Consider the following 25,817-nt stretch of genomic DNA (forward strand, 5'->3'; position numbering starts at 1 on the left):
GCCTATATACCTGCCACCCCTTCCTCCTGCATTCATAACTACCAAACCGGCCGCCTCCCTCCGAGTTGCTAGCCACCCACCTCCAATCCCTATCCCTGCCTCCTGCTTCCATTTCGCTCTACTTGCCCCGCCCGACACTACCCCCACAGCTCCCAGTCCACCTGCCGAAAAATAACGTTGGTGGTGTCGGTCTAACTGGCAACATGCAGGCGCAAAGGCGTGTGTATGTGTGTATTCAATTTTCTCGAGCTCGTCAAAGTATAGCTCTGAAAGCTACCAAGTTTTCTTTCTATTGTGTGTGCCTGTTGACAACTCAATGCTTCTGCTTTTTGGTGAGTGGTGTACTTTATTCCTAAAGTATTTACATATCATCGTTTCAAATCTTTCTAAAAATTTCTTAGTGACCGTCGGCAGACAACGTCTTTGTAGAACATTTCTGCTAGGTAGAAGCACCATTGGTTGGTATTTCTTTAAGTATAGCACTTTAGTAATGTATAAACTACCTGACAGATTTTCCTAATGATTTCTCTCATTATGATATTACGATGCAAGAAAGAACGGGTCAAATAACTGGAAAATATACTAATTATACGTAAAAATTGTTATCGTTGAAACTTACGAATGATTACGTTTATCTTTGGTAGTTGGTTGGTAGCTGTGTAACATCTGTGAATGTTGTGATTTTAAGTTTTCTGCTAACCTGTAGTTGTCAAAACACGAAAATGTGTGATTGCCATATATGAATGGTGATTTTTCCGTTGCGAGAGTTTTATGACGTATCAACAACTTGAAATAGTAACTGATTTTAGGACTTATGGCCTTATATACATTAACGCTCGTCCTCACGTGACAAACACTTGCTGTGGCTAGCGATTGGGTGGTTGATATGTCTGCATTTGTGACAGCCAAGTAGTTTGATGTGTGAAGGTCTCGATGGCGCTGCAGTGTGCGGAGATGCATAACTACCCTGTAATGACAACTGAAATTTGTTTATTTACTATTTGGTAAGAACGATATTATGTAGTTTCCTGCTACTTCGTATTTAGTGTTTTCATTTTCTCACATATCAGTCAGTACCGACACTGACAATTCGTGTATTGTGGTAAAAGGTGACTAACGCTACCACTATATTTATTTTTTGATCTGCTGAAAATACTTAAGTTCGCTGTTTAGTGCACCCAATTTGAATACCGCAGTGGTTGTATGAGATACGGGAATATCAAAAAGTAAGTAAACGATTATGATGATGATATATTCGTTGCCCAGCATTGAAAAGGAAGGACTCCATACTTTGTACTGCGCGTCGGGCTTTATTCTATAAAATATCAACCATTTGAGGGGGACGGTGTGGGGGGGGGGGCAGGGGAGGAAAGGAAATCATTATTACGATATTTTGTGCTGTACGTCCAAACTACTAATTCTCCAATTCCAACTTACGTAATTGCTGCCCAGAACAGCTGAAATTTTACTAACGACTGCTTACTGTATTTGCATGAAAAAAGTACCATTTTTCATATTTATTTACCCACCTTTGGTATTTTATCTCATTTGGTTTTTTTGGCCGATTCTGTAAGTGGAAAAGGATGTAGTAGACAACAGAGTAGACATTGGCTATTGCAGTTTAGATTTCTAAAAATGCAGTTTAGTTTATGAGGTAACAGGAAGTTAGATTAGATTAGATTAATACAAGTTCCATGGATCATGAATACGATATTTCGTAATGATGTGGAACGAGTCGAATTTTCCAATACATGACATAATTAGGTTAATTTAACAGCATACTTAAGTTAATATAACAACTTTATTTTTTTGTGTTTTTTGTTTTTCTTTATTTTTTATTTTTTTAATATTTTTGTTTTTTTTTCTTAATTTATATCTAAAAATTCCTCTATGGAGTAGAAGGAGTTGTCATTCAGAAATTCTTTTAATTTCTTCTTAAATACTTATTGGTTATCTGTCAGACTTTTGATACTATTTGGTAAGTGACCAAAGACTTTAGTGCCAGTATAATTCACCCCTTTCTGTGCCAAAGTTAGATTTAATCTTGAATAGTGAAGATCACCCTTTCTCCTAGTATTGCAGTTATGCACACTGCTGTTACTTTTGAATTGGGTTTGGTTGTTAATAACAAATTTCATAAGAGAGTATATATACTGAGAAGCTACTGTGAATATCCCTAGATCCTTAAATAAATGTCTGCAGGATGATCTTGGGTGGACTCCAGCTATTATTCTGATTACACGCTTTTGTGCAATAAATACTTTATTCCTCAGTGATGAATTACCCCAAAATATGATGCCATATGAAAGCAATGAGTGAAAATAGGCGTAGTAAGCTAATTGACTAAGATGTTTATCACCAAAATTTGCAATGACCCTTATTGCATAAGTAGCTGAACCCAAACGTTTCAGCAGATCATCAATGTGTTTCTTCCAATTTAATCTCTCATCAATGGACACACCTAAAAATTTTGAATATTCTACCTTAGCTATATGCTTCTGATTAAGGTCTATATTTATTAATGGCATCATACCATTTACTGTACGGAACTGTATCAAAATTCAGTGAGAGTCCGTTTACAAGGAACCACTTAGTAATTTTCTGAAAGACATTATTGAACATTTCATCAGTTAATTCTTGTTTGTCAGGTGTGATTACTATACTTGTATCATCAGCAAAGAGAACTAACTTTGCCTCTTCATGAATATAGAATGGCAAGTCATTAACATATAATAAGAACAACAAAGGACCCAAGACTGACCCTTGTGGAACCCCATTCTTGATAGTTCCCCAGTTTGAGGAATGTGCTGATCTTTGCATGTTATGAGAACTACTTATTTCAACTTTCTGCACTCTTCCAGTTAGGTACGAATTAAACCATTTGTGCACTGTCCCACTCATGCCACAATACTTGAGCTTGTCTAGCAGAATTTCATGATTTACACAATCAAAAGCCTTTGAGAGATCACAAAAAATCCCAATGGGTGGTGTTTGGTTATTCATATCATTCAAAATTTGACTGGTGAAAGCATATATGGCATTTTCTGTTGAAAAACCTTTCTGGAAACCAAACTGACATTTTGTTAGTACTTCATTTTTACAGATATGTGAAGCTACTCTTGAATACATTACTTTCTCAAAAATTTTGGATAAAGCTGTTAGAAGGGAGATTGGACGGTAATTGTTGACATCAGATCTAGCCCCCTTTTTATGCAAAGGTATAACAATAGCATATTTCAGTCTATCAGGGAAAATGCCCTGTTCCAGAGAGCTATTACACAGGTGGCTGAGAATCTTACTTATCTGTTGAGAACAAGATTTTAGTATTTTGCTGGAAATGCCATCAATTCCATGTGAGTTTTTGCTTTTAAGCAAGTTTATTATTTTCCTAATTTCAGAGGGAGAAGTGGGTGAGATTTCAATTGTATCAAATTGCATAGGTATGGCCTCTTCCATTAACAGCCTAGCATCTTCTAATGAACACCTGGATCCTACTATATCCACAACATTTAGAAAATGATTATTAAAAATATTTTCAACTTCTGACTTTTTGTTCGTAAAGTTTTCATTCAATTTGATGGTAATACTGTCTTCCTCTGCTCTTGGTTGACCTGTTTCTCGTTTAATAATATTCCAAATTGTTTTAATTTTATTATCAGAGTTGCTGATTTCAGACATGATACACATAATCCTGGATTTTTTAATAACTTTTCTTAATATAACACAGTAGTTTTTATAATGTTTGATAGTTTCTGGGTCACTACTCTTTCTTGCTATCAGATACATTTCCCTTTTCCAGTTACAAAATATTTTTATACCCTTAGTAAGCCATGGTTTGTTACAAGGTTTCTTATGAGTATATTTAACTATTTTCTTGGGGAGGCAGTTTTCAAATGCATTTACAAAAATGTCATGAAATAAATTATATTTTAAATTGGCATCAGGTTCACGGTACACCTCATCCCAGTCTAACTGCTGTAGGCTTTCCCTGAAATTTGCAATTGTTAAATCGTTGACTGAACGTACTACTTTGGAGGACTGTTTAGTATTGCTGAATGGAGCTATGTCATATATTGTAACTAGCTGTGCACCATGATCAGAAAGACCATTCTCAACAGGCTGAGCATTTATCTGGTTAAACTTATCTTGGTCTATAAAGAAGTTATCTATCAGTGAGCTGCTATCCTTTACCACCCGAGTAGGAAAATCAATAACGGGTGTCAAATTGAAAGAACCGAGTAATACTTCAAGGTCATTTTTCCTATTACCCTCTTTCAGAGAATCTACATTGAAGTCCCCACAAATAATAATTTGCTTCCCTCTGTCTGACAGATAGCACAAGGAGTCCAAATTTTTCAGAAATAGATGAAAATTTCCTGATGGGGACCTATATACAGTTAAAATTATAAATGTGCCTTTATTTAATTTAAGCTCACAGGCACATGCTTCTATATGTTTCTCTACACAAAACTTTTTTGTTTCTATACTTTATAATAGTCAAAAAGTTTTCGTCCACTTAATGTCACCATCAGTTATTCTCATAACACCAACCACTGATTAAATTGATATCTGATATTTGCAACCAATAGGTAACCAAAATAAAGCTGCCATAAGTCCAGATGCTGACCTTAACCATAACGGGACTTTACTGAATGTAACTGTAAGTCAGTTTGAGATAGTATACTGTTCACACCACCCAGCTGTTTATAGGATGATCTAAACAAATAAATAACAAGATATGGTTTGGCAGAAAGTAATTTCTTATTTTGTGGATTTATTAGTGATGCTTGTGTGTATTTTGATTCATGAACTATTAACAACAATGCAATGTTTCTGAGAAGCTACAACCACACTCAGCAAACCACTGCAAATTTATTGCAGAATGGACTTCTCATTCTATTGTATTTTCTTCATGTTCCACATACATAAGGAGCATGGGGAGAATGACTGCTTAAATACTTCTGTTTGCACTGTAATTAGTCTAATTTTGTCTTTGCCATGTGTGTGGGGGACACTGCAAAGGAAGCTGTTGTATATTCCTAAATTTCTTACTTTAATATGAGTTCTTGAAACTTTGCAAGCAGATTTTACCAGGACAGTGGGGCTCTATCTTCAAGCAACTGCCAGTTCAGGCTTTTCAGCATTTCTTTGACTTAAAAAACTTGTGGCCATTAATGCTGCCCATCATTATATACGGACAGTACCCCCATTAGCTCTATTTGGTATAGCTCCTGCAATTTGACCAATATCCTAGGACGGGTTGCACAAGTGTTCGAGGAACCTCCTTTGTAGATTGACTGTGTTTTCCCAGTATTCTGCAAATTAACTAATGTCTGCCACTGACTTTACCTATTACAGTGTCTCTGGGATTATTCCAGTTTGTATCCCCACAAATTGTTACATCCCAATATTTGCCTGAATCAGCTGATTCCAGTTAGGACTCATTGATACTGCATTCATCAGGTACTCTGTTTTATGAAGTGCACAGTTTTACATGTATGAATGTTTAAAGCAAGCCTCCAGTCTTTGCACCTCAGCTTCAGTTGGTGACTCTCCATTCAAGACAATATGTTGGAGACCCAGAACCACCAGTCCAGTCACAAATTTTGATACACTAAATGATCGCATTTTGTTAATAAAAGTTGATGCCATCAGATACTTTTCAGGAGTCAAGAAATACAGTAGGAACTGATTTTCTTCTTCCATGGTTTTCAGGATGTCATTTGAGGAAAGCAAGTGTGAGTTTGGCACGACTGTGATGTGTTTGGAAGCCATGCCATTTGTCACATGAGAGTTCATATTGTTAGAGGTGCCTCACTGTGTTTGGGCTCAGAATACTTTCTCAGATTCTACATTGTGGTGATACTGAGCAGTTGTTTTGTGACTCACTTCTACCATTCTTGTAGATAGTTGTGTTCTGTGCTTTTTACCAACTTGTGGGCAGAGTGTTTTTGTTTGATCTGTGGTAGGCTGTATTATGTGTAAGAGGGCCTAAACTTTCAGCAGTAAATGAACCAAGTTTTGATTCTCCTCCATGTGTTTGCACGCAAATGGTTTGTAATTGTGAATATTACCGTTTACTTCCACATTACTTCACTTCTTCTTATCTCAGTATTTCTCAAATTAAGTACCCTAGGTACTGAAAGTCAAGATTCATTGGGTTTTGTGGTAGATGGCTCTTATTTGATCCCAAAGCTACTGTATTTGACATGAGGCTGTCTCTTGAAAACCACAGTTGTAGTAGAGCATTGGGAAACAGAAAAAAAGATACAAACCTGTAACAGCGAAGTGTCTACTTGTATGATGACTGTCAACTGGTGATCAAAAGGCTCATTGCCATCTATTGGCCAAAGTTTACTTATGGTGATGGCTGCTCTCACATTGTGTGCAAACGTTAGCTATTAGTTGATGTTTGCTCATAGCCAACCTGGCGACAGTATACAATAGCTAATGAGAACTGCTGTCTCTAATGATTTTTTTCGGCAAGTAGGAATTGATTACATTTGTTTTTGATAAGTAGAATACCAGAATAACTTTTGCAGATATTATTATTATGAATTTTAAGGTTTCTGGCTGATTTTCTTATTTGTTTGGTTGTTGGTAAAACCAAGATGTGCTGACAGGCTGACCACTAGCAAAACCTGAGCTTAGTTAGGTTGGAATGTGACAGTTTGGTTGTGAGTTGGGAAAGCCAATGAATGTGTGTGTGTGTGTGGGGGAGGGGGGGGGGGGGCACGATTATGCTGATAGACTGATCTGTAGCATAACCTGAAGTCTAAGTTAGGTTGGAATGTGATAATCTGCTTGTGAATTGGTGAAAGCAATCTCACTCCAAAAATAAGACTGCTGTAGTAGACCAATGTGTAATGTAGCATTAAACTTAATTTGGTCATTGGAATATCAGACTTGTATGTGTTATTACCAATTTTGCCAAAAATATCAATCATTCGGCTAAATTCTAGCCTTATATAACAAAATACCAGCTAACTTTATTTACAGACCATAGGAAATTACGAATGAGGATCTCATTCACTACTTACATCTCACCCACGATTCTGTGTGCCGACTTCTCAGAATTCTTCACACAAACTGTCACCCACAGCAGCACACAACGGAAAAGCAGAAGACAACATAACTGCATGTTTACCCATCTATTTCAGCTAATGATACTATTACAATTGTTTTAGCACTTCTGATGTGTTTAGTTTTTGTCAAAGCTTCATGTGAGTTTTAAAAGTTCCAAAATTTGTTGCAGTTGTAATTCCCTATTAAACTCTAGATAGTATATAACTAGATGAATGAGCCATTTGGAGAAGAGGAGGCAAAATCTTCATGTAAGACCATTCATATGTTAACGGTTCAGTGTTATATACCAACATTTGGACGGACATCTTTTTTAACTATAAAATTCTCTTCTTATTTATTCCTCCACTCATCTAGGAAAAAATAATAATCCAATGCATATGTGTCTCCTTACCAAATGGAGACCTTCCTTCCTTTTGTGATGAAAAGTAAGTTTTTAATGTTTTACTTTTATATTTGTCATTTTACTTATTTTAATACAATGTAGGCCTATTCCAAATTTTATAGGTGTGATGCACAGTTGCGCAGTTAAGGGATGGGCTGAAAGATGCAGAAGCAGAATGAGGCGATGGCACATCAGCGCTCAGCTCCGAGATGGAAAGAATGGATACCTCTTGTCACTCAGCAGGTGTGTCAGATTCAAGTTTAATGTGACAATTTCTTGAGAAATCAATATTCAGGATCATATGAACTTCTCATTACAAATCATATGTTGGGTATCTTGTGAACCAGAGTATCTGTACTAGTACTTGTTGGAAAGACACATTACATCTGCATGATCTGGAAGTAATGGTCACTGTTTATCTTCCCAATAACACATTACTATGTAAAATACCAAGTAGGTCATCCATCTGTTTGAATTTCTTCCACACCTTCATCTTACATTTAAATATGAATATATACTTGTGAGGGTATATGGGGGCGAAGGGGGAGTGGGGGGGGGGGGAGGTTGCCCTCGACTGGGAACCAACTTGCTCGTTCCTAGAAAATGTAGGCTTTGGGTCTGTGAGGTACAGAACTATGTGAACACACAGTAACCTACCTTCACGAGTTTATTCCCTAATAACAGTTTACAGTGACACAGACACTACATTGACCTGTCGTTGCTGTGTCTGTCACCCTAGCACCGGATAATTATGGACTTTTTGGGGTCTTGTGAGATGAAAAGACACTTACACAACATCCAGGCCATGCTAGTTAAAACAGCAGCCAGCAACTCACTGTGGAGGGACTGTGCAGCAGGAGTCCACTTCTACTGACACAAGTAGTTCATCAATATTCCAAGATAGTGGAAGCTTGCGTGCGTGTATGCAGATTCCACTACGTGCAAGCCTTGAACCCTTACATTACCCCCACCCCACCCCGTCCCTTCCCCAAGAAAAAGAGCTACAGAAGGGTGGTCACAGTGCCCACCTTAGCATTGTAAATTTGCTTCATCAGTTACGGCATTGCAACATTTATTTCATTTGCAGACACAGTAACAGCTCATACCGATGAGCAGGCTTTTAAAATAACAACTTGGTATGTGACTTATGCTGTATATGCAAGACAAATTAATAAATGGAATAAGAACACAAAGCTGGCAATTAAATATGAAACTGAGCAATGGAAAATCCAGGTTGGAATATCAACAGTTATGAAAAGGATAGATAGCTACTCACCATAAAGATGACACATAATTTGGAGACAGGCACAATGAAAAGACAGTCACACACTAAGCTTTTGGCCAAAGCCTTCTTCATAAAGGAGAGGAATACACACACATAGCTGGAGGTCCGGCTAAAGCAGCCGGAGGTAGCGGTCATGTGTGCATGAAATGTGTCTGCTTGTGTAAATGTGTGTTTTCCTTTCTTTTCTGAAGAAGGCTTTGGCTGAAAGCATAGTGTGTAACAGTCTTTTCGTTGTGCCTGTCTACAACTTGTGACGACAGTTGCGTTCCACAGTTCTTTATTTTCACAAGTTCACAAGGCCCCCCTCCCCAATATTAAACAGTTAATATGGCCAGTTCACTATTGGTTAACTTTTGATAAGCCTCATTAATAGTTTGCAGACAAACATCAGCATACTGCTACAATAGCTTACCATTGAACATCTATGAGCAGTAAAAACCTAGCCACACAGTTCTTGCAGAATAATATGGTACATGCGACACTATTGAACAGCCTGTCATTATTTTAACACAGCCTATTTGTGTTACACTTATTTCACGGTTAAGTTGATGCATTGTTGTTGATCTAACCGATACAGGATTCTCGTCTGAAAATTGGCCATGGACTGACTGTCTCAAGACCAATATCAGGCCTTTATATATCCTCACAATAGTAGGTACTGAAACTATACATTGTTCGATGTTTAATTTACAGAAATTACAATTAAACATAACTCATTCAATTAACTGAATATATAGAAAAATTCCTTCTTTTTAATAGTTTCTTCTACTACAAGGGTTAGGCTGAATTATTTGTTTAAATGATGAAATTAAAAGATAGTGCTATACAAACAATACTTTTGACAAATCTGGTAATTATTTTGGAATTAATTAAGGGCTGGCTTTGCTAACATGTTTTGGAATAGAGCCAAATAAATACTTAAAGACTGCTAGTGGTTTGTCTTCCAAATATTTATAATCAGTATAGAATTTATATTTGTTTATAAATCAACAATAGAATCTAAGTCATGGAACAATTACTGATTTCACCCTATAACAAGATATATTAACTAGGAATAATCAAAATAAATTAGGAAATTGATGACATACACAAAATTAGATCTGGTGGTATAGTCCTTAAGATTGAGGGCCAGCCATTCTATTTTATGAAGATGCAGATTATACTCATAGGTGTTAATGATAATTAGTCAAAAACTGAAAATAAAATGAATTTAAGGAGGCAGATGGCAAAACAAGAGAGGAAGTAAAAAGATCCCAGCTTGCTTCATCACAAACTCAACGTGTCATCTTTATGATGAAAAGCACTCTATCCTTTTCATAGTTGTTGACAGTTAATCCATATTTAACAGTACTGGAAGACATGGAAGACTTAATTTAGTTGCTGCTTGGAAGAAATTTTAACTTGATGGTAGTAGTAATTACATTTTTCCGTACAATCAGGATTAAATCATTATCCTTGGTTAAACTGAACAGGCAGCAATTTACATTTGTTAGTATGTGTCATTCATTATGAAACATCACGTGATAGAGTTTTTTTTACTATTTTTTTGAGTGTGAAAGATAGTGCAGGTGCACTAAAATTTTTACATGTAAATATGGCATTGAGAGTTGAATTGAAAGAGTAAATTATACCTTCAGAACATTGTTTAAGAAATGTCAGCTAAAGATGCATTAAAATTCTAGTGCAATCATCTCTCAGATAATTAGTCATAAACAATTCTTTGTCATAACTGTACACTCTAAGAACACTGCTGATTCTGGGCAAATTAACCAGTCCAACGAGGATCACAGAGGTACATATTCTCTTTTCTGCTCATCTCTAGGAATGTTGCAATCTCTTCTCACAAAGTAAGGAACCTCTTCAGAGTTTATCCACAGCTTAACTATTGAACTTTGGAGTGGTATTGAACATTGACGTATTTGGCTTCGGAATCATCCACGAATTCCTTAAATGTACAATGTTTCAATCCAGAGAACTTACGTGAAGTTTGCAAAGTATGAGAGAGGTACTGAAAGATTTGGAAAGTATGAGAAAGGTACTGAAAGAACTGACATTGTGAGTGCTGGTTGTGATTATTGTGGTCCAGCATACAGTTTGAATCTGTCAAAGTTTCAAATAAGGAGTGAGAAATGTATCTTAGAGAGAATGTGCAGAAGTAGAGTGATCCTTATGATAGAGGCTTAATATCTTGGTGACATTGAGTTCATTTGAAACTGAGTGCTAACTTAGGTACAGGAAATGTAGAACAAATCAGCCATAGCATGTTGAAATAGTCAATCTGACTTTCAGTTGAAGTTATGCAAGTCAACTATAGGAAATCAGTCAGAACATTATGACCACCAACCTATTGTTGATATAAACCTGTCCAGGTGATCCACGTTCAGACGGCGTGGGGCTGGGCAGCCACCCCCATTTACAGATGTCAGATGTCATTGGCTGGGCAGACTGGTAAAACAGGACCATTGGCAGACTGTGGTGAACTAACATCAGACCTTAATGTTAGGCAGAGAGCAAGTGTGTCTGAACACACAGTGGAGCAAACACTTCTAAAGATTGGCCTCCACAGCCAATGACCCATGTATGATGTAAACATCACAACATTGACAAATACAACTGAAATGGGCACATGGCCATTGGCACTGGACGTTGGCGCAGTGGCAGAGCATTGCATGGTCTGATGAATCCTGATAGCTTCTTTGTCATGCTGATGGGATGCGCAAATCCGTCTTCTTCCAGGGTAAGAGCTCCTTGATACCAATACTGCTGGACAGAGACAAGCTGGCAGTGGCTCCATTATGCTATGGGGAACATTCATGTGGGCATCTGTGGGTCCAGTGGAGCTTTTGCAAGGCACCATGATGGCCAAGGAGTATCATACACTGATTGCAGAACACGTACATCCCTTCATGATGATCATGTTTCTCGATGGCAGTTGCATTTTTCAACAAGATAATGCGCTATGTCACAAGACCAGGAGTGTGATGGAGGGGTTCAAGGAACACAGTGGCGAGTTCCAATAGATTTCCTGGCCCCTCAACTCACCAGATCTGAAACTGGCTGAACACATCTATGATGTGATTGAACTTGGTGTCAGAGCTCATCGTCCCCCACCGGAATTTACAGGAATTAGGTGACTTGTGTACGCTGATGTGGAGCAAACTTCTCCCAGTGACCTAACAAGGCCTCGTTGCTTCCATGGCACTGTGTGTTGCTGCTGTGTCCATGCCAAAGGTGGCCATACCTACCTATACCATACCTACCTATTAGGTAGGTGGTCATAATGTGGTCAATGTAAATCAAATGACTCGATGGAGTTAAGAAAATGCACCCATGGAATACAAATCCAGTGCCTCAACCACATCACTCCCTTCCAAATTAACACTGTGCCATGCTCTGTTCTTGCCATCTCAACTCAGGTTCAGACAGTTATTAAAATAATCTTCGGAAAGTACTTTCATGTTTTTCCAACACCACCATTGGAAATAGACCTCCAACTTCGTATCAGCTGCTGGTCAACTGGCACAGTAGTTAAGATACTGGAGCAGTGCCACCAACCATACCATAATTTGTGTAAATGTACCTGGGGATGTATTGAAGAATATAATACAACCAATGTGCTTTGAACCTTTATGTTATTGGCCAGTATGGTGACTGTAATGTCATGCAAGCACATGTATTTTAACTAACAAAGTATAGGGACCACTGCAGAAATGGGGATTTTGGGCAAGCATGTTCTTGTTTTTCTGTGAAACATTTTAAAAAAGTTTAAAATATAGACCACAGTGAGGAAATAGTGGTTTTAATGAAGGGTGTAAATGTAACTATTGAATGTACAAGCAAAAGAGCAGTATTTTGGACTTCTTGCGCCTTGTATAAATGAAAAAAACTAATTACTTCTTCTAACTTGTTTCTGATGTGACCATTATAGAAAAGCTCCATAAATTAAGTATACTCATGGTGCCAACATATTACTTCATGCTCCCCATCCTTTTTTTGAGGAGGGGAATTATGCTGATACAATATGTACAATCTTCTACTAGCTGTACAGTGGCTTGTGGAGTAAAGATATAGACAGGGATGTGGATGTACACTTGCCTAAATGCATTTTGTGGAGATTGTAACTACTGAACAGTTGAATAATGTACCTGTATGAATGATGTTGGTGGTTTCCTATGGCAGCCAGTGGCTTACAGTACATGGCTGGCGATGTTATCATAAACGGTAGTACATTCCTAATCTGTGTCGCCATCTGCATGAATGATATTTGTATTCATAATATTTTGAGTTATGAAAAGAATAGTTGCTTCTCACCAAATAGCTGAGATGCTGAGTCACAGATAGGCACAACAAAAAGGCTGTCGGAAAGTGACCTTTTGACCAAAAAGACCTTTGTTAAAATTAGATCACACACACACACACACACACACACACACACACACACACACAAAACCACAGTCTCTGGCAGCTGAAGCCAGACTGTGAGCAGCAGTGCAGGATTGGAGAGACAACTGGGTGGTGGGAGTAAGGTGGAGGCTAGGGTGGGGAGGGGGAGGGATAGCAGAGTAGGGGTAAGGGGTAGGAGCGGTAAGGTGCTGCTCGTGGGAGCGTACAGGGACGAGTTGGAGACAGAGTAGGGCAGCTAGGTGCAGTCAGGAGGTTAGACAGAAGGTAGGGGGAAGAGGGGGGGGGGTAGTGGAAAAGGAGAACATTAAAAAGACTGTGAGTGCATTGGTGGAATAGAGGGCTGTGTGGAGCTGGAATGGGAAAAGGAAAGGGACGAATGGGTAAGGGTGATGACTAAAAATGTTTGAGGCCATGAGGGTTACTGGAACATAGGATATATTGCAGGGAGAGTTCCCACAGGTGCAGTTTAGAAAAGCTGGTGTGGGTGGGAAGGATCCAGTTGGCACAAGCTGTGAAGCAGTCATTAAAATGAAGAATGTCGTGCTGGGTGAGGGGTGCTCTGAAATGGGGTGATCCATCATTTCTTGGCCACAGTTCGTTGGTGGCCATTCATGCCGACAGACAGCTTGTTGATTGTCATGCCCATGTAGAAGGAAGCACAGTGCTTGCAGCTTAGCTTGTAGATCATATGACTAGTTTTGCAGGTGCCCCGCCTTTGATGGGATAGGTGATTTTAGTGACTGGACTACTTCATTGTACGTGGGCATGACAACCAACAAGCTGTCTGTGTGCTTGAGTGGCCACTGGTAAACTGTGGCCAAGAAACAGCTGGACAACCCCATTGCTGAGCACATCTCCCAACACGAAGTTCTTCATTTCAGCCACAATTTCAGAGCCTGTGCCACCTGTACCATTCCGACCAACACCAGCTTTTCAGAATTGCGCAGGTGGGAACTCTCCTACATTTCCATAACCCTCCTGACCTCAGCCATCGTTAGCCATTGTCCTTGCCCATCTAGCTCCTTCCCTGTTCCCATTACAGCACTACACAGCCCTCTTTCCACTAACACATCCTTAGTCTTTTTACTTATCTCCTTTTCCACAAGCCCCAAAGGAGTCCACAGCTCTTTTGTGGCTACGTGTGTGGTACACATGGGGCCCTGAGGTATTGCAACCTCTCGTTTCTCCCAGGCTGCACTCCCTTTGCCATATCCACTCCTTCCCATGCTAACTCCTCTGCCTCCTGTCCTGGCTCCTTGCTCTTCCTTCTTCATAGATGTTTCCCTTTATGATGACCCAGCTGTTCCCATACTTCTGCTATTACTTTATGATCTTGTCTCATGCTTGCACTCTCCCTTTTTTTCAGTTTCTTCTGATCCCCCTTGGTGTTTGACCTCCCTTTCTAGGTTGTTTCCTTAGTGTAAGCCATTTGGGGAAGAACTCCTTCCCTAGTGCCTCCTACATGGGTTCCTCTTCCCCCAACACCTTTCTTCCACAGTCTAGCACCCCTCCTGCTATGTCACCAGCATGGTAGCCAGTCTGTGTGGTTGGGCTGTTATGTAACCATCTGGCTGAGGCTCCTGACAGCACAGGGATCACATTTCTAGTACCTGAGCTGTCACCGTCTTGTGTGTACCTAGTAGTAGTTTGCTCATCTTTTTGTGGCATTGGAACTCCCGCCACACCAGGCAGCCATTGCAACAGCTGCATGATACCCATGGAGTGAGCACCTTATTGGAATGGGTGGACACTCTGCACATGAAATGTGCTAAGTTCTGCATTCCTGGTTGCTCTTCTACAGCCGTCTCTTCCGATAGGAACACTACTCTTTGTGCTCCTGCTTTTGCTCTTTCGGCCTTCCCCTGCCCAACCACTTTCCAGGATTAGGGCCAGGCCTGCTGGCTTGGGGCGAAACCCTTTCCCTGTTGCTTGGTTTGTTCCAGGACAGACAGGGAAACTTTCGCTGCTTCCAGATCGTTATTTTTTGTAGAACACATCAAAGATAAATTTGGTGAAGTTGACTCTCTTAGTTAGGTGTGATCAGATTCTGTAATGATTAAAACCTCTTCTGCCAGTCAGTTGGCATCCCTTTGTGTGTGTGAGCACTTAAGAGACGTCCCAGTGAGTGTTATTCCTCACCAATCCTTAAATATGACCCAGAGCATTATTTTCCACTGAGACCTGCTCCTTCAATCTGATGAGGAACTTGGAACTTATCTGGCACGATGCCAGTATAAATTTCATTGAGTGAGTCTGGAGAGGTCACAAGAATAATTGCATTGATACCAGAACTTTCATCCTGGATTTTGAGGGGGTACCCTTCTGGAAAAGTGAAAGTTACGGTTTGCCATTGCAATGTGAAGCCCTGTGCCCCATCTCCCAAGCACTGCTTCTGGTGTCTCCATTTGGTCACACATCTTCACAATGTGAGGCAAGTCCTATTTGTGGTGACTGCAACTGCCCTCTCCATGTTGGGAGTCCTTGCACTCCACTGTCCAAGTGCATGAACTGTTCCAGACCACATTCTTATTGCTCACCAGACTGCCTGATCTATAAAAGGGAAAGGAAGATTCAGGAACAAAACTCTTGAACGTCTGTTACTCTGAGGCCTGACAGAAATTTGACTGTCTCCGCCTGGTATCTTTAAAATCTAACTTTTCTTCTGTTGTGTCCCTTCCTTCTCTTCCTTCCTTCATACCTCCATTCTGTCCCCTTCTCTTTCCTCCTCTGTGGCAGTTACCACTTCCTTCCCTTGACTTGCTCTCTTCCCGACCACACCTCCTCTTGCCCTCTGTCATTAATGATGATGGACACTGACTGGACACAATGATTGATTCTTGTACTACTCTCCTCCAATGGAACTGTAATGGTTACTACTGTCACCTTCCAGAATTGCAGTCTCTTCTTTGTCTCTACTCAGTAGCTCGTGTTGCATTGCAAGAATCTCGTTTTGTGGATAGTCATTTACCGACTCTTCATGGTTTGCAAACCATCTGTCGGAATGAGGTCAACCTTTTGGGAGCCTCTGGTAGTGCCTATAAGTTGGTCTGCTTGGACATTTAGTCCCTGGCTGCCTCTTCAAACCACACTAGAAGCAGTGGCCATCGGAACCATTTAGACTCTGTGGTAATGATTTGCAATCTTTATCTTCACCCGACTGGCCTCCTATGCTTCCTGCTCTTTTTGACCTCCTTACACAGCTTCTTCCTCTGTTCCTTCCCCTTGGGGATTTTGAGGCCCATAACCCTCTGTGAGGTGGTACTGTGACCACTCACCACAGCAGGATTGTTGAAGACCTGCTGGCAGGGCTCGATTTCTGCCTCCTCAACACTGGGGCTCCCATATACTTTCATGCGGTACATGGCTCTTTTCAGCCATTGATCTACAGCCCTGGATTCCTCCCCTCCATTCTATGGGACATTCACAACTATTTGTGCAACAGCTATCATTTTGTGGTTGTCTTATCTTATCTTATCTTCAGCGTCACTCACCTGGGCACGCTTCCATGTAGGCTTGTAGTAATGTGGATTGGGATGCCTTTTCCTTGGCTGCCATCCCAACCGCTTCATCACATGACAGCACTGATGAGTCTGTGCAGAGTTTGACCAATGCCATCCTTTCACTAGCTGTTTCAGTGATTGTCTTTGTCGGGGTCTCCTTGGCGGAAGACTGCCCCTTGGTGGGGCCTTGAAGTTTCTGCAGATATTAAAGACCACAGCTGTGTCCTCCAATTCTACAAACAGAATCCATCTCCCAACCACCTCCTGGCCTTTAAACAGCTTTGTGCCACGGCCATTTATCTTCTTAAACAGTAGAAACAGATTTGTTGGGGACGATATGTTGCCGCTATAGGGCTGCCCACTCCATCTTCACATGTGTCAGCATAGATCGGGCATATTTTTGGTCGCTGCACTCCTGAAGGTGTCCCAGGAGTTTCCCTGGATGGTGTTGTCCTTACCAGCTCGGACTCTATCACTGAGCATTTTGCTCGGCATTTCATCCAGGCCTCAGAGTTCCAGCTTATCAAACACTGTGTGGAACCACTCCCTTCATCTTTCATTCCCCTTTGCCTGTAGCCTCCTTGTGCCCTGTTTAGTGAATGGGAATTCACAGCAACCTTGCTCTCTGCCCTGAAATGGCTTGTGGACAGGATCAGGTGCACAAACAATGCTTCAACACTTACTGGTGGCCAGCCAATGTTATGTACATGCCCTTTGTAACTATCTCTGAAGTGAGGGGGAATTCCTTTCCCAGTGCAGGAAAGTGTCATTATTCCAGTTTTCAAACTGGGCAAACCACCCCTTCAGATGGACAGCTAGTATCCGATCAGTTTAACCCATAACCTCTGCAAGTTATTTGAACTTATGGTGAGTCAGAGGCTGTATTGGGTCTTTGAATCCTGGGATCTTTTGGCTTTGATGCAGGGTGGTTTTCGACAAGGCCGTTCTGCTGCATATAATTTAGTCCACCTGTATTCTGCTGTTTGAATGGCTTTTGCCCACATCAACACCTTGTTGCAATCTTCTTCAATCTGTATAAAGTTTATGATACCACATTGTGCCACCACATCCTTGGTACCTTATACACTCCTGGAAATTGAAATAAGAACACCGTGAATTCATTGTCCCAGGAAGGGGAAACTTTATTGACACATTCCTGGGGTCAGATACATCACATGATCACACTGACAGAACCACAGGCACATAGACACAGGCAACAGAGCATGCACAATGTCGGCACTAGTACAGTGTATATCCACCTTTCGCAGCAATGCAGGCTGCTATTCTCCCATGGAGACGATCGTAGAGATGCTGGATGTAGTCCCGTGGAATGGCTTGCCATGCCATTTCCACCTGGCACCTCAGTTGGACCAGCTTTCGTGCTGGACGTGCAGACCGCGTGAGACGACGCTTCATCGAGTCCCAAACATGCTCAATGGGGGACAGATCCGGAGATCTTGCTGGCCAGGGTAGTTGACTTACACCTTCTAGAGCACGTTGGGTGGCACGGGATACATGCGGACGTGCATTGTCCTGTTGGAACAGCAAGTTCCCTTGCCGGTCTAGGAATGGTAGAACGATGGGTTCGATGACGGTTTGGATGTACCATGCACTATTCAGTCTCCCCTCGACGATCACCAGTGGTGTACGGCCAGTGTAGGAGATCACTCTCCACACCATGATGCCGGGTGTTGGCCCTGTGTGCCTCAGTCGTATGCAGTCCTGATTGTGGCGCTCACCTGCACGGCGCCAAACACGCATACGACCATCATTGGCACCAAGGCAGAAGCGACTCTCATCGCTGAAGACGACACGTCTCCATTCGTCCCTCCATTCACGTCTGTCGCGACACCACTGGAGGCGGGCTGCACGATGTTGGGGCGTGAGCGGAAGACGGCCTAACGGTGTGCGGGACCGTAGCCCAGCTTCATGGAGACGGTTGTGAATGGTCCTCGCCAATACCCCAGGAGCAACAGTGTCCCTAATTTGCTGGGAAGTGGCGGTGCGGTCCCCTACGGCACTGCGTAGGATCCTACGGTCTTGGCGTGCATCCGTGCGTCGCTGCGGTCTGGTCCCAGGTCGACGGGCACGTGCACCTTCCGCCGACCACTGGCGACAACATCGATGTACTGTGGAGACCTCACGCCCCACGTGTTGAGCAATTCGGCAGTACGTCCACCCGGCCTCCCGCATGCCCACTATACGCCCTCGCTCAAAGTCCGTCAACTGCACATACGGTTCACGTCCACGCTGTCGCGGCATGCTACCAGTGTTAAAGACTGCAATGGAGCTCCGTATGCCACGGCAAACTGGCTGACACTGACGGCGGCGGTGCACAAATGCTGCGCAGCTAGCGCCATTCGACGGCCAACACCGCGGTTCCTGGTGTGTCCGCTGTGCTGTGCGTGTGATCATTGCTTGTACAGCCCTCTCGCAGTGTCCGGAGCAAGTATGGTGGGTCTGACACACCGGTGTCAATGTGTTCTTTTTTCCATTTCCAGGAGTGTATGAGTGGGGCCTCTGTAGCCCGTTTCCAGTTTTTATCCGGAACTTTCAAGTAACGCTTTTCAGGTACAGGTTGGCACCTCACATAGCACCTTCCATCTGTAGGAGAAAAAGGCTACACAGGGTTTTGTTTTGCTTGTCCCTCTCCTTGTAGTGGCTATCAATGGTCTGGTGGCGGCTGTGATTTTTGATTGTCCATGATGAGCGTTGCTGAATGCGGACCAGAGGGAGCAATACACTGACTGCAGTGCTTGGTTCTCACTCATGCCTTCCAAATCTGGCTGCCAAGACCTGCACTATGCATTTCTGTCATTTCTGTACAGTCCACCCCCATTTGGATCTATACCTTAATGGCCATTCCCTCAATTTGGTGGGCTGCCATCATTTTTTGGGACTGGTCTTTGATGCCCCATTGACATGGCCTCCCCATATTTGTCAACTGTGGCATATGTTGGTCGCACCTCAATGCTCTTTGATGCTTCAGCAGTACCAACTGAGACGTGGGCCACTCTGGTCAACTACAACTCCACAAAGCATTGGTCCAGATCCATCTGGATCACAGGAGTCCCGCATATGGCATGGCATGCTTGACCCGATGCACCATTGCGGGGTGCGACTGGCAGGTGGTGCCTAGGGGACTATTCCTTGATCAGCCTCCCAGCCAAGGCAGGGGTTCCACTGGTTTGGGTTCTGCATCAACTGCAGTTTATTGCTTAAGTGTTATGCATCTGCAGCTCCCCAGAGCACTTGACCTACAATCTCCTCTTTCCAGATACAGAGATCCCCCTCCTACAACAGCAGCCCAGGTCCGGTGTTTCAATCACCATCCACATCTGGCCCATTTTTTCAGAATTACAGCTTTCCCCTTTACTACCTCTTCTCCGGGCCTTTTCATGTATTCCTCAGTGGTGCATTCCCTATCCACAACTCTGCCATGACCTATCACAAGGTCCAAAAGACTTGACTCCACCTGAGGCTCTCTGCTGCCAATTCTCCATTCTCAGCATGTTTCGGGGTTCAGAAGTAGTCTATACCGATGGCTTGATGGTTGCCAGTCGCACTGGCTTTGCTTACATTCAACAGGATGTAATGAATTCCATTCCTTGCCAAATGGCTACAGTGTTTTCACTGTGGACCTGGTAGCCATTCTCATGCTCTTGAGCATATCCTTTCCTACAGTGGTGAGTCCTTCTTATCTGTAGCAGTTCTTTGACTGGTTTACAAGCTCTTAACCAGTTTTACCCTCATCATCCCTTGGTCCTGACTATCCAGGATTCCCTTTTTTGCCCTCAAACAATGTGGACACTGGACTCTGGGTGAGATTGGGATCCTGGGGAATGAACTTGCTGATAGTCAAATAGGCTATTAGCAAGCCACCTCTTGATATTGTTATTCCAGAACTGGTTCTTTGATCGTTATTATGCTGTTAAGTTCTAAGGATCTGGAATATGGAATGACATACTCTGACTTCACCAAACTAGCTATGGGTGATAAATGAGACTACGAATACGTGGAGGTCCTCTGTGCGGGCCTCTCGCAAGGTCTCCACTGTCCTTTTCCGGCTCTGCATCAGCCATACTTGGCTGACTCGTGGTTATCTCCTCCATCACGACGATCCACACCACAGTTGTTGTGGTGTACGGTTGGTGGTGGTCCACATTTTGCTGGACTGTCCGAAATCTACCCTGTGCTGCACTCTTTAATATTCCTCAGTCTCTACCCACGGTGTTAGCGGATGATGCCTCAGTGGCTGACGTGGTTTTACAGTTTATTCATGAAAGAGCTTTTATCACTCTTACAGTGCCTCAGCCTTGTTGTTCCATTGAGGAATTGTCAGGACGCCCTGTTGGCTTCTCTGCTGCAACAGGGCAATGGCTGTGTGGACTTGGTGGCCTGCAGCAGCATTTGTCCTTCCCGTTCTTTTTCTCTTCTTCCCACTTATCGTGTGTTCTGTTTGATGTGGTGCTTTTCCTGTGTTTCTCCCGCTCTGTCCATGTTGCTAGTCTTTTTTATGTATTATTGGGTGGGATGCCTGTGTTAAGTGGCTGTGGGTATGTCCCCCCAGTCGCACTTTCTACCTGTGAGGGCCTACAGCTGCACCCAGGATGGGCCAACTCACCCCTCTTTCTTCCTTTACCCCTTTTCTTCTTCCAGGTTCCTGTCTCTAGGCTTTGTTGACCTGTGGGAGATCTTGTGGTTTTCTTTCCTTGGCTTTCGCACACTAGGCCCTTCTTTGGTGTATAGTTTTGTTGACTTGCCTGACTGATGACCACGTAGTTTGGTTCCTTCAGTCTTCAAACCAACCAACCAACCACGCAGAATAAGTAAACACTCCTGCTGTCAGGTCAGCACAATGAGATATGCTTATATGGGCAATAGATACTGATCTGTACTGCTTGATTAGTTTTGGTATGTTTTACCTCAATTTTAACTTGTCGAGCTTTACACCAAGGAATTTTACACAGGATGTTCCATTTAATGTCTAACCATTAATGTGTACTTCTGGTGCTAACAGGTCACTTTGGCTTGTGTATTGTGAGTAGTGAGATCAAGAATTAAGCTGTCAGCTGTGAACCACCTGTAAATTTGTTCAGCAATCATAGAGTTTGGACTATTGCTTACTGTGCCTGTCATTATCAAACAGAACAATTTTTAATTACCTTTAAAATCATTGGAAGATCATTTATGTAGATTAAGAACAAGTGGGCTCAGTATCAATACTTGGGGTACCCCATAAGTTATGCTCCCCTATTCTGAGATTAGTTTAAAGTCTGTGACACCATTTGTCAATGAAGCACTCTGTTGTGAATGGAATGCAAATGCCATTAATGCCACAACACTCTAGTTTAGCATGGAGAATTTTGTTATCCATACATTCAGAAGGCTCTGACAGGTTCATAAATATACCATCTGGATAATTTTTATTGTTAAGCTTTGCTAGGACTTAATTTGTGAGGTACTGTGTTGCACCTTTGCGAAGAATCTAAACCGAAACTTAGGGGCCCTTATCTAGTTCAGCTCAGTTAAATGAATTGATAATCTATAATTGGCCACTTTCTCAAACGTTTATGGAAAGAGTGGAGAGAAATGTGTGTGTAGTTAGGTGGTCTCCATACCTCCAATTTATAGATCGGTGTTACTACAGCATATTTAAATCTGTCAAGAAATGTGACCTAAGTCATTGATTGATTGCAAAGGCATCTTAAGGGTAATCTTATCAAGTCTGCACAAAATTTTAATATTCTGCTATATACTTTTTAATGATCTGATGGATTTCTTTTAATCTCCATAGGGGTAGTATTTTTGACACTAGGAATGCAATTTCCTTTTGGTCACCATTATTGTGTGTTTCTTGTTTGTTAATGTTCCAAATGGGCTATACTTTATTCTAGCAGTGTTTTATTTTTGAGCATAGTGCATGTTTTCATTACTTAATGACAGACTGAAGAATTTGCAATATTGGTGGTAATGGAATTTAAACTCTTTACTACAGCTTGCACTCTGAATTAGGGAAAGCTCTCTCTTCACAGCATAAGACACTTGTCCTTTTCTGTACCTATATCCTTATCTTTGGTTTTGTTTGAAGTTAATGTTGTTTGTTTTAGGGGAAAACAAGACTCATAGTGTTGTAGACATGTATTTGAAAAAGTGTTCAATTTTCCACCAGTGGTGTCTGCTTTAAAAATTTCTCCCCAGTGTCCTTCACATAATTTCTCTCTAAACACTGTGATAGTCATTTTTTATGATTCTACAAGATAGTACCTTTATTCCATGATCTGTACTTAACTGGTCAGTATATTTTGTTATTAACATTTGGCCATAATGCTCAGAAAAACCATTGGCAGTTGTTTTTGCATCTACATTGCTACAGGTTGCTTTGTCTAAAAAGAAACTGCCAGTGTCTATTAAACAATGATTCTCCAGTTAAATCTGCAGAACTTTTAATAACTGTCTCTAGTTGCAGTATGAATCTTAAGATACATCCTGCAGAACAAATATGCTGACATTCCATCTATCCTTTCATTTTGTTGTATGGATATGAGAAGTTCACTCTATTTAGTAGACTTCTGATGTTCTGATGGGAGATATTAAATGCATTTTCTTTGATTTTGATGAATTTGCCCTACTGCTGTATGTTGTTTTGCTTGTAACTGTTTGAGCTGTTATCTACTATATTCTGAAGCTCTATCTTTTGGATTAATTTACCCTAAAAGGCTTAGGAAACATATAGGAAATTATTAGGATAGGATAGATACTGCTTTTGTCAAACTGAGTGCTTCTGACAATTTGCCGTACAATTAGGTTCTCACCAAAAGCGTTCAAGTGCTAACCACACCATACAGAAAGCACATATTGAGGAACAATGAAACTATCACGCCCATATGTGAACGTCATCCCCCTTTCCTGAGCAATTTTTCCAAACTGTGCAGTGACATGATCATACATTGTTTATCATACTGTTCAAAGAGTGACACAGTCCTCACATTGTTTGATGTTCTCAGTTGTGTAATTAAAGTTGTGGTGCAAACTGTTCCCTGCACCTCTACTGCTATGACACATCTTTTCCAAAATTCTCCTCCGCAGAGTGTTAATCGTAGGTGACATTTCTGAACTGTGTACTAGGTTTAAAAATATTAGTTACCTGGTAATTACTTCGTAAAGATTTGTATATCAGTTCTATATTCCCCTCCTGTGACTACTACCAGCAATAAGACTTTCTTGTTCATCTTAAAATGTTTCTTTCTAGGCTTAGCTTGCACCTTAGGCCTTGTTCTGCCATACAGCTTCTGAACTCCCTGGGTATTCTGAATGTGTTTGCCCAGTTATATAACATTTAACCTGTTAGAGACAGGTAACTGGAGCTATCAAACTCCCAGTATCACCTGGATGTTTTCACCAATTTGAAAGGCTTGTCTAATCTAGCCATAACATTACTACTGCAGACTGCAGTTCACAAAACTGCTAACTGTTCTTGTACTACGTCTGAATACCCTCAGTGTTTCAAGATTAGCTGCTCTTTCTGCTTATTGTGTAGTGACAGTGACAATCACTGGATCTCCAGAAAGGACCAGCATCTTTCCTCACATAGGCTGTATTACAAGATCTCGCAAAGAAACAACACTGACGTTACTCTCACTGATTGCCATTCTTGACAGTTCTGCAGAATTTTGCAAACTTCTCCATTTTGACAGTCGATTTTTGCATAAGGTAATCAGTTTAAAAGCTTTATGCAATGAAATGTAACACTTAAGGGATTTATAAATTTAATTTTCGATAAAATGTGGAAATGGGAGGTTGTTGATAGACTATGTACTGTTTAGCGAGCAAAGGTAGCAATTCGTTGCATAGTTAAGGCACTGAGGCATCGACAGGCACATAAATAGAACATTATTAGCTTTTGGACAAATACTGTGTGTGTGTGTGTGTGTGTGTGTGTGTGTGTGTGTGTGTGTGTGTTCACTTCACTTTATAGCTCTGAGAATGGTTTTTCCTTCAACATTATCAATTTTGTTTATGTACCTATAAAAAAGCTCAGGTATTTGAGTAGTTATCCTTACTCCTAAAATCATTTTTTTTATTAAAATAATTTATAAATGAGAATTATTAAGTAAAAACTGCATTGTATTTAAATGTACTTTATAAGTGTAAGTATTTTACACAATGAAATTTACTTGTGAGAGGAAATGAAAATTGTTCATAAAAGATAATTTTACTTATGAAGTAGAATTAATATCATTTAGAAAAGATAATTAAAATTATTGACAAGAGATCATTTATACAGTTTTTAAGAACAGTTTATTTTATTATATTCATTAGTGACAGTTATCCAGTATACTGGATGGTTATAATTAAATTTTCCCTGTTTAACATGTTATAACATGGAAACTAATTACCGTACAATTACCAAACTTGCTAGCATTAATGTCCAGAGTATTGGGTGCATGATTTCCATGTGTCACAGTGCCACCATCCAGTTCCAACTATGACCACCAGGTGCTGTGATCAGACATCGTGATTCATAGTCTCACACACTTGACCAGTCGCAGCGCACTTGTTGATGTGTCAACATGAGCTTGGAAAAAAGGAGCAGGGCATTATTGGTGAAGCTCTATTATCAAAACAACAGTAGTGCTGCATCTGCACTTCGAAAATATCACTGGCTGAAAGGATTGAGGAAGGGTCTGTTTTCTGTTTTCTCCACTTGCTGTGGGGAGCATGATGAAGAAATTTGAATCAAGCGGAGAACTGGGCATCGCTTTGGGAAGAGGCCGATGACTGGTTGCACCTGAGGTGGTTGATGAAATTGCTATTGCTATGGCAGACAACACTGCACACAATTCCCAATCATCAGGCAGTGGCATGCTGTGTCACGACAGTTGAACATCCCGTGGTCCACTGTACGTAAGGTGCTTCAAACCATTCTCAAATGGTATCCGTGCAAGATCCAGATTGTACAGCAGCTTTCACCACAGGACACATGATGCTATGTAGACATTGGTCTCCACTTTCCCGCTAGAATTTAAGTTGATGAGGGCTGGCCCAGGACCATCCTATGGACAGACAAAGCTCATTTTTCTCTGACTGGTGAAATGAACACACAGATTTTCCGAGTGTGGGGATCTTCACCTCCAGTCACTGTGCATGAAGTTCCCCT

The 25,817-nt window shown here is 41.3% G+C and overlaps 1 protein-coding gene across 2 annotated transcripts in view; it reads left to right on the top strand.

Moving 5' to 3' along the window:
* Positions 1-658: 658 nt before the first annotated feature.
* Positions 659-25,817, top strand: part of LOC126235793 (UV radiation resistance-associated protein) — a 123,398-nt gene continuing 98,239 nt past the window's right edge. The window contains exons 1-2 of one of the 2 annotated variants that reach the window (XM_049944606.1): positions 659-1,004; positions 7,591-7,711. In XM_049944606.1, coding sequence (XP_049800563.1) covers positions 7,631-7,711 — 81 coding nt within the window. In that variant the 5' untranslated portion in view covers positions 659-1,004; positions 7,591-7,630. The remainder of the gene's footprint in view (positions 1,005-7,590; positions 7,712-25,817) is intronic. The other variant, XM_049944607.1, reaches the window with a different exon arrangement.

Source organism: Schistocerca nitens, chromosome 2, assembly GCF_023898315.1.
Source record: "Schistocerca nitens isolate TAMUIC-IGC-003100 chromosome 2, iqSchNite1.1, whole genome shotgun sequence".
Taxonomy (NCBI): domain Eukaryota; kingdom Metazoa; phylum Arthropoda; class Insecta; order Orthoptera; family Acrididae; genus Schistocerca; species Schistocerca nitens.